Genomic DNA, 16586 nt, shown 5'->3' on the forward strand with positions numbered 1-16586 from the left:
GGGAGTGGGGGGCTCAAGAGCGGTGTGGAGCTCGTGTCGCACGGTACAGAAGGTGGACACGCTGCAAGAGAAAAGTGTCATTGTGCCACAAACACGCAAGAAGTATACGCGCATGCAGCACCACAGCTCATCTTCCTCTTCTGAACTGCGGTTGTGCCAAAGGCACCGGGCCCACCAACACGGCTCGGCGTCGTTCAGTCCACTGCAGGCAGCGCGGACTCAGTCCGGGATCACGCTTAACATCGCGCTGCGGCGCGCCCAGAACTGCATGTGGACGAGCGTATTTGTTGAATTGTGAGCAAGATGCGTAGTAAGCTGGCACAAACGCCAGGATGACCGCGAGTCCAATACGGGACACCACCAGCCCAGACCTGTCCGCCGGCACCAAGAGCCCGCTCTCCCAACGCCGAGGGCGGGCTGCAGACTCTTCGCTTCCCCACAGAGTGAGTGCCAGACTCCGACACGACGCACGGAAGAGGAGGAGATCAGCAGGACCCCCAATGGGAAGTAAGGACAGCATCGGTGTGTCTGGCGCGACGCGAGCCCTCGTCGCTGCCCTTTCCTTTTAGTGCGTGCGTGCTCCGGTGCTGGATGGGTGGGTGCATTGTAGGGGGTTCCCCTCATTCCCTTCCTCCTGGCCTGTTCACCTTGGCCAAAGTCGCAGCAGAGCCCCTCCGGCTTTCCTTCGACCTCTCGTTCCCGTCTCTCGCTTGGGCGGTAGCTGCCCTCAAGTCGTTGCTCCTTTCCTCCCCTTTCTCTCTCTTCGCTTTTTGGCCTATGGTTTATGAGCGTGCGCACTCGGATGGAGCGCTTCCGTCTTGCTGCGCGCTTATACGCATCTTTCCTAAGTGAAGGTTCTTGCGGCACGTATGATGGGCCACGGCTGTGCGCCGGCAGCCCCGGCGAAGTCCTCGCTCTCTCTCTCCCGCTTCACTGTTGTGAAGCCGCGGCTGATGCCGCTGCGTCACATGCAACGGTGCGTGCGTTCAGCCGTTCTTACGCTTACTCACCTCCGCATCTCTCCGTTCTCCCTCTTCTTAAATCTCCATCATCGTATGAACACTCGCACACATACACACACACATATATATATATATATATATGCCATCACACGGTTGCGTCGGCTGCGCAGCGTTCCTGTGTCTGACTCTGCGGAAGCAGGCGCTTGCTTCTCCAGTTTCGATTTGTCTATTCTCACATGTGACAAGGGCCTGTCTGAGGCTGCTGAGCTGGCCAAAAACCACCCTCGTCCAGCCGGCATACTCCAGTGAGCAACTCCCTCTCTCTGTGCCCATCACCGTCACTACTCTTCGCTTCTATCAGCTGCTGCTGGGCGGTTTTTCGCGAATGCGCCGGCCATTGAGGAAGAGGGAGGATGAGGTGATGACGGTGGGCGACCGCTCCACAACGCATAGAAGCCTCGTTTGCTTTCCAAGCACCACCGCACGTACGTACAACAGCGGCATACAGGCACGTCTCGTTTTCTCCAACCTGTGCTGACTGCAGTGATTAAACTAGACACACGCGCGGCAACCTCCACGCGCCGGTCCGTGCTCGACACACCATCAACCCCTTTCCTGCTGGCGCTGCTCTCTCTCTGTCTGTCGCCCACAAGGACCATCACATCCGCGATTAGGATGGGAGAGACGACCACCACGAGTCACAGCCTACGCCACTTCGGCATCTGTTCCTCGACTCGTGCTCTACCTCCTACACCTCTCAAGTTCTGCTCTGCCACCTTCCTTCCCCTCCCTCCTCACCTCGCGCACCGCACCCCACGAGCTCGTGCCGGCGTGCTCACCTTCCACGTTACTCTGTCAGCACTGCTGTGCTCGTAGCCGCGTTGCTTTCTCCACCCACCGTTCCTGTAGATCTTGCGCACCTGCCGTAGCACGCCGTCGAAGAAGAGGGAGGGAACCAACGGAACAGATACATGAGCACAGCAGAGTGCCAAGCACTCGTGCTGCTGCTGATGCAAGAGCAGGACCCACGCAGGAGCTCTTCGAAACAGCGTCAGCTATCCTTCCAGACCCCCCCCCCGCCCGGCCGCACACATACCTACCGACCTCTTGCTACGCTGATACGCGTTGAACGCTTTCTTTATCTTATTCCCGTCGTACATCGCTATGCTAAGCAGAATGCGGCGCACCATGACAACCACGAAGGGGTTTCGCGCCCCACGGCCGAGAGGTAGCCACGAGCAACCCGCAGAGACGACTGTCTCGTCGACGAACTCAGCTGCACCACCGCCACCGCCGTCTGCGTCGTCGGCTCGCAAGGTGTCGGCACGCGGCTCAACATTAGCGGTGCCTTCCCCATCGCCGTCGTCATCCTCCGCTTACTGTCGTAAGAGCCCTAGTCGCTGCAAAAAGGCATCTACCATCGCCGCTGCCACTGGTGACGCTGGCGCTGGCACCACTGCGTTCGACCCGAAGAGCGGCGGCTTGTCCTTCCCCCAGGGGCCACGTGGAGTGCTGAGCGGTCACTTCAGCGCTAATCACCTGCGGCGCGCACCACGGCAGACCGACCAAGCTACACCGCGTGATGGTGCGAGCAACACCGCGACCGCAATGAGGGCACCAGCGGACACCACTACAGTTGCCACAGCAGCTGCGCAGCACACGGCGGCGCGCGCGAGCGGAGATGACAGAGTCGTCGCGCTTAGCAGTAGTAACACGCCTCTGCTGCGCAAGCGGCCTCGCTCACTTTCTCCCGATGATCCCTACGCCGGTGGTGCACATCATCGTGATGAGCCGGCAAGCACACGCGGTTGTGCGCCTTCCGCCAGCAGAGACAGCAACAGAGTCAAGAGCGACGACACCACACTGGTGCAGCTATCCATTCCACGGCTGCCCACTGCGCGGCGCCTTTCCACGTCGCGCATCCGCCGCACCGTCTTCTACCCTCCCTCTGCGGAGCAGCCTCTGGCGCTCTTGCGGAGCTCACACGATGCTGATGGTGCCGGTGCCATGGGTGCCCCTGAATCCGCACCGGTGCCGCGTGTGTCAAGTGCGCCAGCGCCTGCGGACGTCTGCGTGGCCGCTGACTATACCGTGCACGTGCATCCTTGGGGCTCAGCGACCGCTGTGCCGGCGTGGACTGGCGCAAGCGACGCAGTCCCAGTGGCACCGGGTGCGGACGCTCTGAGGGTTCCTGGGGCTAACTCAGCGGTGTGTGTGGGCAGAGAGCCGCATAGCAGCACCGCAGTGTCAGAGCATCACAAGACTCCCTTGGCTGCGGCGATGACCGCGTCGACGATACTGTCACCATCAACGCGATCGGGAAAGCGGTTTCTTTCGGCAATGGAGCATGAGCAGCGCGACTACGCTGCAGCGATCTCTCCTGCTCCTCCCTCGCTAACGTCATCGTCGCTGCTGCCGCCGTACCGATCGCCGTGCCACAGCGGTGCATCTGAGCAGGTCTCGCCGGCTCCGCCTGCGGCGCCGAGCACACCAAAGGCCGCGCCATCCACCCCTCCATCACTACCCCTGCCGCTGCCGCCCTGCGACTCCACATCTCCATCGCCCGCGGTGCCGCAGCTCCGCGTGCATGACTTGGCTGCACTGTCATTGCCTTCGCTCAGTCGCGAGGCCTCGCTGCTCCCAAGCAACTCACGCCGTGGACTCTCTGTGCCGCTCTCTTCGCCGCGCCTCGAGCGCGCCGAATCGCCACTATCGCCGCTGTTGGCGGACAGTTCTCCGGCTCCCGCAATCGGCTTGACGCGAGGGCAGGCGGGGGCTCTTGTCGCTGCTGCAGCTGCGGGAGGCGAGCGCCAGACACTGTCGTCTCTGGCGTCTCCGGCCCGCTCGGTGGGAGAGCTGGCGCGCGTTCAGCAGCAGCAGCCGTCGACGCACCCCTCTAGCGCACTCGCTGCTGCAGAGGAGGCCGAGAGAGAGGAATGTGACGAGGCACTCGAGTGCGAGATGGCAGAGGATCTGCGCATGTCGACGGACATTGCTTTCACGCCGTCCGGCACCGGCAGCTGCGCACCGCCGCTCTTCTCGCAGTCGTCCATGATGCAAGAGGAAGAGAGGCAAGCGGAGGAGGAAGGCGGCGGCGAGGGGGCGACCTACATCATGAGAGACAGCGCCGTGGCGGTGGAGCGAGCTGACGACGATAGTGAGCTGCGCTCTGGCCCAGGGATGAGCGGTCATGAGGGCAGCGCGCAACCACTCTTCCGCTTCCAAGATGGCGCAGGTGACGTGCTCATCTCTGGATCAACGCCGCCTCCCTCCATCGCGATTCCAGCTGCGCTCAACGAACACGCTTTTCTCAGCGGCTGCAGCCACGGCGGTGGCACCGCTACAACCTATTCGAGTACCACGCCCCCAGCGAGCTCGTTGGCAGTGCTGTCCAGCGCCTTCGCCCGCCTGCCGTCTGCACCGTCGACGTGGCCGATCCGTGCGGCTACGCCGCCACATCTTCCATCGGTGCTCGCGCCTGGTACAGAGCTGTTGCCGCTCGGCGTTGTGACTGCTGCGGTCGCTGCTGATGGGGGTGGAGGCCTGAGTGTTGGGAGGATGGGCCCTGGACGTCATCGCACCGTGTTTTCGTTCAGCTCGCTGCGCGTTGGCAACGCAACCGCCGCAGCGCTACCCGATCCCTTCCCTGAGCCGCAGCTACGTCTGTGTCAACCATCGGTGACGACGACAACAGACCAGGCATGTGCTGGGAGCGCTCGAAATGTGGCTGCCTCTGTGGCTGAGCCTGCTACTCCAGTCAGCTCGCCGCCCTCAGAAGCCTGTGCTACAACGTACCCACCTGATCTGTGGCTGCCGTCGTTGCCGGCCGAGCACGTGAGCCCTCCGCGTGATCCTCTGCTGATGCGGGTGCCCAGTCAAGATGGAAAGGCCGAGGGTTGCGCTGCTCACGGTGTTTCCCAAATGGGCGTTGTGGCACCGACGCCGATGTCGCCGGGGAGCGACGCGCTTTCCTCTGCGACTGGCGTCTCCGCGCTGTCGGCTGCAAACGCAGCGCCTCCGCTCTCCGACTTGTACGTCACCGCGCTGCCGTACCTTGCCGAGGCTGCTGCAGGTGGCAGCGGTGCACCTGCTGTGCCCGCACGCCCAGGCCGCACGTGCTTTACGCTGCACTCCGCTGCGCGAACGACAGGGACACTTTCTTCCTCTGCAGCCGCCACGTCAACAGTGGAGCCGACGGCAGCGGCGGCGGCTGCGTCGACCGGCGCGGTGCCACCGACACTGAGAGAGGTGAGCTATCTCTCAGCCGAGAAGTGTTCCTTTGGGGGCGGCACATCCGAACTGCAGCAGCTGCCAGGACACGGTGCTGTGCCACCGCAGGGAACAGAGGGACCGACGGCGTCTTTGGATGGCGTCAGGTCAGCGACACCAAGGGCTACAAGGAAAGTGCCCAGCAGTATGGAGAGCCGCCATACGACTGGGTGTGCTCAGCAGGTCATTGCCAACGCGCAGCCGGCGTTGCTGCGGCCCGTCGACTCAACACCTGCGACGGTGGTCATGCACCGCACACCGTCGACTCTCACAAGTGAGGAGCCAGCGTGGAGTCGACGAAGCGCACCGTTCCCGCAACCGTGGCCGTTGCTCAACGACGGTTACCCGCCGGCCTTGCTCACAGTCGCTCCTGTAACGCCACTTGTGGGTTGCATGGGCGCTGAAACGCCGACTGTGGCGGCGCCTCAGTCCGCGCAGGCACCGGTGGCCCATGACGAGGCAGCGCAGCCCTACCCTCGAGAGAGTCGGGAGATGGTCTCCTATGCACCCCTTGCGCCGCCGCAGCCGCCGTCGCCTCCCCTCCCACGACCCGCTTGCACAGACGATACTTGGGAGCTCTTCTACGATCTGCCGCGTGAGGTCGGCCACTTCTACGCAACACGGCGCGGCGTCACGTCGCTGTACGACTGGCAGCACGACGTGCTCACCCGCCCCGAGGTTCGGCAGGGCGGCAACTTTGTCTACAGTCTCCCCACCAGCGGTGGCAAGACGCTGGTCGCCGAGTTGAGCCTCCTGCGGTGTGTGCTGAACCGCCGCAAGTCGTGCTTCCTCGTCCTGCCCTTTGTGTCGCTTGCGGAGGAGAAGACGATGGCGCTGCAGCCGCTGACGACAGCGTATGACTTCAACGTGGACGGCCATTACGGCAGCTCCGGCCGCTTCCCGCTCTGCGGGGCGCCTGCAGTCTACGTCTGCACGATCGAAAAGGCAAACTCGCTGCTGAATCACATGCTCGAGGAGGGCCGTGCCGACGAGATCGGGGCGGTGGTGGTGGACGAGCTGCACATGGTCGGCGAGTCCGGGCGAGGGGCGACGCTGGAGTTGTTTCTTTCCAAGGTACTCGTGATCAACGCCGCGCGGCAGCGGAAGCGTGACGCCGTGGTTGCGCCGGCGACGCAGAGTCGCTGCAGTGCGAGTGGTTCGCGGCCAGGATGGCCGGAGGAGTTGGAGGATGCAGAGGAGGACCTCCGTGAGAGGACAGCCATGACGGACACCACAAAGGCGGCTGCGGACCCCGGCCCTCTACAGATCATCGGCATGAGCGCCACAGTCTCCAACCTCCGCACCCTAGCCGAGTGGCTGCGCGCCGCATGCTTTGAGTACGACTTCCGGCCCGTGCCATTGCACGCCTACAGTGTCGTTGGCGGCCTCGTGCTACGCGATGGCCAGCGCAACGAGCGCAACCTCAGCGGCGGCTCTGTCACGCAGCATCTTGTGGAGCTCGTGACGGAGGTGCCGGATGCGTCCGTGCTCATCTTCTGCGCCAGCCGCCAGCAGTGCGTCGACACGGCGAAGGGCATCGTAAACTGCCTGAGGGCTCAAGCCATTGCCGGCCAAAAAGCGCCGTCCGCGTGGGTGTCGGGTAGCAGCGATGCGGCGGCGGAGGCACAGCACGTCTCCGTGCTTGGCGTACCGTTCCCGAGCTTAACAAGAGGGCCGGCCACAGCGGCTGCGATGGCGGCGGTGCCGTCGCAGGCCTCGGCCGCCATCAAAGGCCTCCTTGCGGACCTCGAGGCGCTCGCGCACCACGAAGCCTCGCAGCTCAGTGAGGTGATTGCCTTCGGAGTAGCGTTTCACCACGGTGGCCTCCTTGCCGAGGAGCGAGACCTCATCGAGACGGCGTTCCGCCGCAAACACATCCGCATCCTGTGCTGCACCTCTACGCTGGCCGCTGGCGTGAACCTGCCGGCGCGGCGGGTAATCATCAAAACGCCGTACGTGGGCCGCGAGTTTCTAACCAAGTCGCGCTACCTGCAGATGTGCGGCCGTGCCGGGAGAGCCGGATTGGACACGTACGGCGAGTCGTTCCTGCTGCTGAGCAGCCGTGATCAGGCTCGCGGCCACGCCCTTATGCACGCCGCGGTGGAGCCGTGCTGCAGCAAACTCCTCGAAGACGATCAAACGCTCACCCGCTCGCTGCTGGAGTGCGTTGGGGTCGGGCTCGTGGCGGACTTCCAAAGCGCCTGCCAGTGGAGCGGCTCACTGCTGAGCAGGTGGGCGGTGGGTCCTGTGGACGTGTCGTGGCAGCCGCACATCCCTGCAGCTGCCGCCCCGGCTGCGTCCGCGAGCACTGGAGTTGCGCCTCCCGGAGCGGCAGCGAAAGGCACATGCGAAAGTGTCACCGGCCTCTTCCTCGCCTCCGAAGTCGGCTATGACGGCGACGCCGCTGCCGCACAGGACTCCGAGAGCAGCCGGTCTGCGCCTGGCCCTCCGGCTTCACCGCCTTCCCACCCAGCCTCGCCGACGTCGCCGTCTCTGACGTGCGTGCCGCCGGCTGCCATGAACGCGATGGTGCGCGCCTCGCTCGTTACACTAGCGCGCTGCGGCTTCATCCGCGTTGCCTGTACACGCGCAGGCAGCGGCGGCAGCAACGGCGCCGGTGGCCGTGCTGCTGCTGGGGCTGCAGTCTGTAAGGACAGCGGTACCACATCGAGCGTAGCTCTGGAGACGTTGCCGAGCGGCGTATCGGACGACGCCCACGCCGACGCTTCAGCAGAGACGCACGACGCCTGCCATGCGCAGGTGCATGTGACATCGTTTGGCAGCTCGTCTGTCCGCTCGTGCTTTAGTGTGGAGGAGGCGCTGCTGCTGCGCGCCGAGCTGGACGAGTTGCGCCACACCGGTCTCATCCTGTCCGACGACCTGCACCTTTGCTACTTCCTCACGCCGCTGCGGGAGGTGGGAAAGTGCGACTGGGAGCTGCTGCGGCTCATGATGTCGCGCATGAGCGACAGCCGCCAGCGCATTGCGAGCCTGCTTGGGGTCGATGCCTACTTTGTCGATCAGCAGGCGATGGGGCTCGGCGGTCCACTGCAGGCCACAGAGGAGGGTCGACGGCGCCTCTTCACGGCAAGGAGGTTCTACGTGGCACTTATGCTGGCGGATGTGTTGGCTGAGGTGCCGATGGCGACGGTGGAGCAGCGGTATAACGTGAGCCGCGGGCAGCTGCAGAATCTGATGCGCTCCGCCTCGATGTTCAGCAGCTCCATCACGAGCTTCTGTCATGCGATGGAGTGGTTCTCGCTGGAGGCGGTGCTCTCTTCCTTCGTCAAGCGACTCGGCTTCGGTGTGAAGCCGGACTTGCTGCCGCTAATGGAGATACGTGGCATGCAGCCGCCGCGGGCGAGGGCGCTGTGGAACGCCGGCTTCAAGAAGGTCGCAGCGATCGCGGCAGCCGACGCGGATGATATGGTGTCGAAGGTGAAGTTGATGAACCCAAAGGACAGCAAGGCAGCGAAGTTTTTTACGAAACGCTCAGCGTTGATGGCGATCCGGGAGGCAAACCTCGCTCTACAGTCTCAGATCAAGGAGAAGAAGGGCGAGCTGCAGGAACTGACGGTTTGTTGCGGCGGTGGTGGCGGCGTTCGCGGTGTGCGCTGAAGCTGAAGGAGAGCACTCAGAAGGCGGAGACGGAACGGGATAGCCTTGTGAACGTTCAGCTTCGACCAGAGGTAGTAGGGTGTGCTTGGGAGGGAGGGTGGGGGCCGTGTGGACCCGTGCGCACCCCATGTACGTGCCTTGTCAACAGCATCACTGCCGCCGGTGTCGTTATGCCGACTCTCAGACGCGCTGCCTGCTTCCTTTGTTTATCGTTGCGTGTCTCTTCAAAACGAAAACAGAAACGCTGGCGTGGGCGCCACTCCTCCTCTCCCACTGTGTGTGTGTGTGCGTGTGCGTGCATCCGCCAGAGACGTGAGGAAGTGGAAGAGCGCAGCGCGTGAGACTGCTCTGGCCTGTGAGGCGACAGCACAACAGCCTCTGCACCTCTTTCTCTCTCTCACCTTCGCTGTGACGTTCTCAAAGCGGGGGTGCACCAGCACGTGACGATCCGAGCGCGCTTGCGCACCTCCGCACCCGACACCTCACAGACGCTTCCACATCTGTCTTTCGCTCATGGCACTCCCGAGTGTGTCTGGCGGCCCGGTGGCTTGATTTGCTTCCTCGACTCCAAATCAAGGCGGATGGCGCACCTCTCCCCCGCCGACGCCGCACGTGGCGCTGTCCTGCCGCTCTTCTTCGCTTGCTCTTCTCCTGGACGCCGCCCATTCTCCTCTTCTACGTTCGAACACTTGCCCATACCCGTGCAGTCGACAGAGCCCATTTTTGTGTGCCTCTCGCCGAGTGCACGCAAGCAGTGGCACTTCCTTTTCCGTCTTCGCCACCGGATCAAGTGGCTCTGCATCATGCTGTCTTCTGCAAGCAGCGCTTCCGCGCTGTGGAGCGCGTGCGGCATCGTTGCGTTGATCTGTGCCTTCGCCACCGCTGTCCTCTGTGTGACCGTGTGGCAGCTCTGCGGACGCGTCAACGTGATGCAGCACGGCGCCGTCGCCATCGCCCTCATCCCGATATCAGTTTTCCTCGGCCATGTCTTGTGTGCCTCCTACAACGCACTGGGCGAGACCCTGCAGACGTTCGCCAAGAAGAACGCGCAAGATTTGCCACAGCCGCTCTTCTACGTGATTGCGGCGATCCGCCCGCTCGTGGCGCAAGTTGGGCTGACGGACGCGATGTGGATGGCATGCTTGCTGTTTACTGCCTATAGCGTGACGAAGGTGTGGCACCACTTGATCGACATCACGCGGTTGCTGAAGGCGTCTCGGCGACGGCTGCAGCTGCCCGAAATGCGCGAGCGCCGTCGACAAGAGGAGGCGGCGAATACGAAAGGGCAGAAGCGGCGTTGAGCAAGTTGTCTTTATCTGTGTAAAGCGCATGGAAGGGGGAGGGAGGTGGTCGAGCTCCAGGTCTTCTGTCGATGTGTTGTGCAGGTCCAACGCCCCCCTTTCCTTTCCTTCTCTCTTTCTCGGCTGCACATGTAGGGACTGCGCACAGGAGTGCAACTCGGCAGTCGAAGCAAAGGGCGTGAGCAGGGACCACAAGTAGGCAAGGCGAACCGCGTTGTATCACGCTGGCGCACGTCTTGACGCTTCCGAAAGCATCGGCGTCGAATCTGACGACGGTTCGACCCAAGCGCTCGTGCAGGGCCACACGATAAAGTGACTTCCTCGTCTTGTGCACCCACCTTCCACTCCTCTCCCTCTTTCTTCACTGCGCAGCACTTCTGTGGTGATCACTCCTAAGCGAGCGCGTTCATACACCGCACGCACGCGCGCGGTGGCACCACCCCCCACTCTATTCTAGTTTTCTCTTTGAGCGCCTCGAGGGCCACGAGCGGGGCATCTGCCACCCACGCAGAACTGCAGAACCGCCTTCCCTTGCCACCTCACGGAGCTGGCGCATCAGGCGGGGTGCCCTCCGGCTCTCCCTCTCCCTCTCCTTCATCATAGTAATTTTCAACTCGCCACCACCACTGTCACGAGACATGGCGGCGACGCACACGGTGGATTTGTACGGCGGCGCTATGCGCATCAGTCTCCCTCAGACGATGATCGACGTCTCCGACTTCCGCCAAGTGCCGGATAACCAGGAGGTGTACACGGACGCGGACACGGGTGCCTCCGTCATCGTGGAACTGCTCAGACGGCAGACACACGTCTGCAACTTCGAGGCCGGCGCCTTCTTTTATCACGACCTCGCGAAGGACAACGGATGCGCGCCGGAGAGTATCTCTCAGGAGGAAACCTGCACGCTCCCACCGTCGGCGTTCCCGCTCCTGGCCACATCGGCTGCGCCAGCTGCGCCCGCCGAGTGTGGGCCGGTGGCACCGCAGTCGTGCGATTTTGCGTGCCTCACGACAGGGCTGCAGCGTATATCCAAGTACACGAATGAGAAAGGGAAGGAGAATGAGGTCTTCGTTGGGCTGGCGGTGCTGCGATTCACGCCGCCTGTATCGACGGAAATACTGGTTTCGGTGTCTTGCCCGACTTGGCTGCACCCCGAGAGCTCGGAGGCAAGGGTGGTGAAGCGACTACTCACCGAGCAGGAGCGCTTGCAGCTGCTGTACACGGCGGTCGCCTCGCTGGAGGTTGTCGAGTGGGGCCTGTTCGTGCCTGAGGAGGAGTAGCTCAGCCGTAGGCCGGTGGTGCTCTGTAGAGGAGGGCAGAGGGCGCGGCGTTTGTGCGCGCGCGAGTGCTCGTACAAAGGCGGAGCGGCACACCAGCGTGCCCAAGGACTTCCGCACTGACAGGAGCTACCCTCCTCCCCCCGCGTGCGCCGTAGGCTCACCGGTCGAGCCGTAAGCCGCATATTCTGGCACTTCCCGATCCCTCTGACTCCGCCACCACACCAAATGTGCGCACGTCTTCACATAGGTATCACAGAGCATCCAAGGTGCGAGGTGGGCATCCTCCACTCCGTTGCCTCATCCCTCGCATACTCGTAAGCGAACACTACACGCAAAGCAGGCCTTGCATTGGCCTACCGCAGCCCCCGCTCACTCTCTACAGCGAGGACCACCACGAAGGCACGGTGCACACGCACAAACATGCGCGCACCAACGGCTGCGCTGTACAGCACACCGCTGAATGACTCGCTCACTGGAAGCCAATGCCACCAGACTGTCAAGCCCCTGCTGACGCTCTCTAGCTGTCTATTAGCCGGCCACGTGGGTGCAGCTCTTTCTCTCGTTGATCGTCATCCTCGCGCCCGCCTCTCTTCCACCTTGCCACCTCTTCTCGGCCTGTCTCCGCCTCGTCCCCTCTTTTCGTTCTCCGACGCCGGCTCCGCACAACAGCCGCTTCCGCGCTCACCTACACAACCGCATTTATGCGAGCGCATCATTCCGTGACTCGGGCGGCACCCAAGAATGCCACTGCAGGCTTCCTCATCAAATCTCACTGTGCTCTCTTGCTTTCATCGCTGCTTTCAGCGTCGCCTCCGTCGCCATCCAGAGAGTGCCCAGCCCACGTACCCATTTCTGCTCTCTCCGCTCCTCAGCTTCCCGCTGCTGCCATCTCGCCACTCACGCTGCAGCCTGGCCACATGGTGAACAGCGTGCGGCCGACGAGGATCAATGAAACCACCACATCCACGCGCACCCATGCCTGCGCAACCGGGAGGGGGGCAACGGCTTCGCACGTGCAAGGTGCCCTGGGGAAAATCCCTGCTGCGCTTGTGACGTTGAGGAACATCATCGCGGACGTGAAGGGCTGCGCTGGTGAGGCTCCTATGCTTGCGCTGAGCGCGGAGAGGGATGCACTACCGCTGACATAGCTGACGCATGTGCCGTCCAAGTCGCAGAACCCCGGCGTGCGGTGCGTGCCAGCGGCCATGACACGCGCACGGCGTGCTTGATGGATGCTGTGGAGATGATGTGCGAGATGCGGGAGAGGGCCAAGGACACGGTGCGCTTCGTCTTCAAGCACTTGGAGGAGGGGTGCCCGGGTGGTGCGAAGCAGGTGGTACAGGCGGGCGCAACGGACGGCGTGCCAAAGATCTTCGGCCTACACAGAAGGCCAATCCTGTCTGTCGGGCACCCTTCCTCTTCGCCTCTCGTACTGGTATTGCCTCCGATGTCGTGACCGGCGTTGACATCGTAGCGCACATCACTAGTGGCCAAGCTTCCGCTCAGCGGCTGTGCGAGGGCCCGGCCATGATCGTGAGCGGCACCTCGATGAACCTGCATACGGTTGTGTCACGGCGCCTTGCTGCGTCTAGGGTGCCGGGGATCGTCTTTGTGACGCTGCACTCCGGTGCCGGCACTTTCAACGTGCACCTCGCTGTGACTGCACGGGCAATGTGCGTGTCTCCCGCTCCCATCTTCTGGACTCGTGTTTTGGCTGAAGCCGCCGTGTGCCGCTGCCCACCAGCGAACCCCGCCCCTCTTCTTCTCCCTCTCTGCTGTGCCCGCCTGCCTCCACCTCTCCGTGTGTCTATGCGCGCGCCCCTCGTTCGCAATCGCGTCTCCTCTCTCTCGCAGTGTTTCCCTTCACTCCCTGTGACCAAAGCAGGCCTGACGAGATGCCCGGCGTGAGCGTAGGTGTGTGTAGGCACTGACGGCTGTAGGGCGCGGTGGCGGGGCGGGGGTGGACACTTTACCCTCCAGCCGATCGCTGGGCCCGGCGTGTCCCTCATTCCCGGCCGAGTGCCAGTCTCATCATCCTTTTGCTCCCTCTCTCTCTGAGCTGTATCTCTTTTCCTTTTACACTGACCGCAGCGGCGGCGGCAGCAGCAGCAAAAAGCAACACGATGTCTGTTGAACACTGACGCGCGTACGCACTGCTGTGTCATCACCGTGTGCTTGCGCGTGCCTTTGAACCGCGTGTGAGGGAGAAGGCGGCGGCCAAGCGCTGGTTCTGCGGCGAGAAGACAAAGGGCGGATCTCTGGGCGTAGGCGAGACTGAGCTGTGTGGGTGGGGCGCATGGCTCATGACATGCCCGTGCCGTGTAAGCCGCACCTGCTCTGCCGGGAAGGGGGGAGGTGGGCGGCGAAGGAACGAAAGGCGGCAGCGGAGCGCTGACCGCAGAGGATGCCTTGATGTGTACACCCACCCACCCCACGCCCGCTTGCACGCGTGCGTGCACCGATGCACTGCCGCTTACATCGTACTGCATCCACTCAGAGGCGTGCCAGCGAGAAACACGAGGTAAGCGGAGAGAGGACATGACGCGGCAACAGCAGCAGCGGCGCAGCAGCATGCGCCCGTGACGTTCATGAGAGGCTGCATACGCCCCACTGCCTTCTCTGCGATCCACGAGCACCTGCACCTCTGTCGAGGCGCACTTCTATCCCTCTTTCAGTATGCTGCCGCTGATGTGTGTCTTGGCGCCTGTCAGAGTGAAAAATCTGTGCGCACGGGCGTGGCGCGGGAGAGGGCTTGATCGCCTCTCGCCCTCCGTCATTTTCCGGAGCTTGTCCACCGCCTCATGCTTCTTACCCCCCTCTCCCACTCCCTCTTGGCGTGCTGGGCTGATCTTGCTCTGCTCCCTCCATCATGCCGGATGGAGTGTGGCACAGCAGAGCAAGTGCACGCATGCACCCTGGGCTGTACACGGACGCCGCCATGGAGCCGTTCGGTGGTGCATAAGGGTGCTTGCTTGCTGTGCGCGCCCACGGGGCGCCGAGTCGGTGGCTTCTTCCGACTGCACATCCCCTCCTCCTCTTCTCTACGTGCGCCCTGGCGTTGGCGTCTGTCTTTCGGTGGACTCTTGCACGGATAAGACGTGCGTCGTGCTACTCTTTGCCGACTCTACGCTCACCCTTTCCTGCCTTTACTCGTCCTCTATCCCTCTCCCTCTGTTGCACCTTCTCAACCTCTCGCCACCGTTGCATGTGCTTGCCTGGGCGTCATGCTGCTCATGATCATCTCTGCGTGACCCACATGCCACGAAATCACTGATGCATGTCTGTGCTCCTCTCTTCTTCTTCGACGGCGGCGTCAGAGCATCCACAACTCTTTCCCTGCCCCGTTCTGTTCTTTGTTGACGAGTGTGACACCACGTACGCACACATCAGATCCTATCCTTCGTTCACTGTCATCAGTCGTGTACAGACGCTCCCAAGTTGGTGCACGTGCGCCTGCGTAGCACTCACTGGCCCACACACCACACACACACACTTAGTTCCTTAGTGCTTTAGCCTCTTCTTCTGTCTTCCGCGTTGCCCTCTTTTCGTTCCCCCCGCTTCGATTGCGCAACCGCCCAGCGTACAAAAGCGCTACGACGCACCTTCCCCCTCCCTCACGCAAAGAAAACGTTTCTGTGCATCTCTTGCCCTCTCTACCGTCATTGCGTCTGTGCGCGCAACGCCGTAGCGCCCGACTTGTTCTGGTGGACGACATCACGGCGGAGTTTTCGTCTTCTCGCTCTCTCCGCTCTCAGCGAGTACCCACACCGTCCTCCATCGCCGGCTTCGCCCCCCCCCCCCCTTCTTCCTCCGCCTGCAACGCACAGCTCCAAGATGCTGCGCAAGGTTGCCCCCCGGCCGTACAAGACCATGGTGCGCCGCATGGCCACCACGGACGCGGCTGCGGAGCCGCACGCGAAGAAGGCTGTCCTTCAGCTTGTCCGCTTCGACCCCGAGACGAACTCGTCGCGCGTGGAGAGCTATGAGTACGACAAGCACCACGAATACATGGTGTTGGACCTGCTCATCGCCGTGAAGGCCCACCAAGACCCTACCCTGGCCTTCCGAAGCTCCTGCTGTGAGGGAGTGTGCGGTAGCTGCGCCATGAACATCAACGGTATCAACTCGCTGGCATGCATCACGTTCGCCCAGCAAGTCACGACGGTCGCACCGCTGCCGAACTTCCCGGTGATCAAGGATTTTGTCGTGGACCTGCGCCACTTCTTTCAGCAGTACGCGTACATTCGCCCGTTCGTTCGCAACGCCAACCTGCACCGAAGTCAGGTGGACAGCATTGTGGAGCGGTACCACAGCGTCGCTCGCGTTCTGAGCGGTGTGAGCCCTTCTGAGGGGCAGGCGATGGAGAAGGCGCAGGAGGAGCTCGCCTCTGTGCAGAAGAGGGAGACGACGGTGGCGGCTCTGCTGCGCATTGCCGACGCTGCCGTGGATGCCGGCAATGCGACGCAGGCGCTCTCCGTGCTAGAGAAGGTGGAGCAGCAGGGCGTCGTGCTCGATTCGACGAAGGTGACGGAGATGATTGAGCGCGCGCTCAAGAACTTCGCTGCCACATCGAAGTGAAGCGTGACGCCGACGAAGGGCGCTAAGAAAGGGGGATGAGGGACAGGAGCAGCTCACAACACAGAGGCCGATGGCGATGATCGTCGACAACGACTGCGCCTCTCCCCTTGCCTGGGCACAGACTTACACAATGCTCTCGCACACGTACACTGCGACAGCTCTGGGAGGGAGCGAAATGCTCAGCTGTGTGTCTCTCTCATGCATGCCCTCATCGCCGCCTCCGCCCAGAGCACCCGGGTGACGGGAGGCACACCGCAGTGCGTGGCATCACAGGGCGCAGCAACCCCGCCACGCTCTGCGTGTGGGGAGAAGCCAAGCAGCCTCCACCTATCCCATGCCAATGCCGAGCGAACCGCTGGTGGTGACGGGGCCCAGCACCCACGACGTAGGGGAGTCAGAGCGGTGCATCGCTACGGATGTCGGCGGTCGGGTCCTGGACGGCGGTGCGTCGGAGCGGCCTGCGACGGCGCACGTGCTTGCGCCTTTTATATGTGGCAGGCAGAGCTTCAACGCGACTTGAGCGTGCCCCACACACCAGGCCCTCGCACTGCCCACCTGGTGGGAGGAGCCCCGAGTGT

The 16586-nt window shown here is 62.8% G+C and overlaps 4 protein-coding genes and 1 pseudogene across 4 annotated transcripts, besides 1 other annotated feature; all 5 read left to right on the forward strand.

Annotated features, from left to right (window-relative positions):
- Positions 1–2126: 2126 nt before the first annotated feature.
- LDBPK_231640 (DNA polymerase theta (helicase domain only), putative) lies at positions 2127–8849 on the forward strand (the record flags this gene model as incomplete). The annotated part of the gene is made up of 1 exon (XM_003861009.1): positions 2127–8849. One exon carries the CDS (start codon positions 2127–2129, stop codon positions 8847–8849), a length of 6723 nt encoding a protein of 2240 aa, XP_003861057.1.
- An 803-nt stretch (positions 8850–9652) lies between these two features.
- Positions 9653–10150, forward strand: LDBPK_231650 (hypothetical protein, conserved; the record flags this gene model as incomplete). The annotated part of the gene is made up of 1 exon (XM_003861010.1): positions 9653–10150. The coding sequence occupies one exon, from the start codon at positions 9653–9655 to the stop codon at positions 10148–10150; it is 498 nt and encodes a 165-aa protein (XP_003861058.1).
- A 638-nt stretch (positions 10151–10788) lies between these two features.
- On the forward strand, positions 10789–11430 carry LDBPK_231660 (Ran-binding protein, putative; the record flags this gene model as incomplete). The annotated part of the gene is made up of 1 exon (XM_003861011.1): positions 10789–11430. One exon carries the CDS (start codon positions 10789–10791, stop codon positions 11428–11430), a length of 642 nt encoding a protein of 213 aa, XP_003861059.1.
- Positions 11431–12347: 917 nt separating this feature from the next.
- Positions 12348–12578, forward strand: LDBPK_231670 (annotated as a pseudogene).
- Positions 12348–12578: a sequence feature.
- Positions 12579–15264: 2686 nt separating this feature from the next.
- LDBPK_231680 (hypothetical protein, conserved) lies at positions 15265–16008 on the forward strand (the record flags this gene model as incomplete). Its single annotated transcript, XM_003861012.1, has 1 exon — positions 15265–16008. The coding sequence occupies one exon, from the start codon at positions 15265–15267 to the stop codon at positions 16006–16008; it is 744 nt and encodes a 247-aa protein (XP_003861060.1).
- Between the last annotated feature and the right edge of the window lie 578 nt (positions 16009–16586).

Source organism: Leishmania donovani, chromosome 23, assembly GCF_000227135.1.
Source record: "Leishmania donovani BPK282A1 complete genome, chromosome 23".
NCBI lineage: Eukaryota > Euglenozoa > Kinetoplastea > Trypanosomatida > Trypanosomatidae > Leishmania > Leishmania donovani.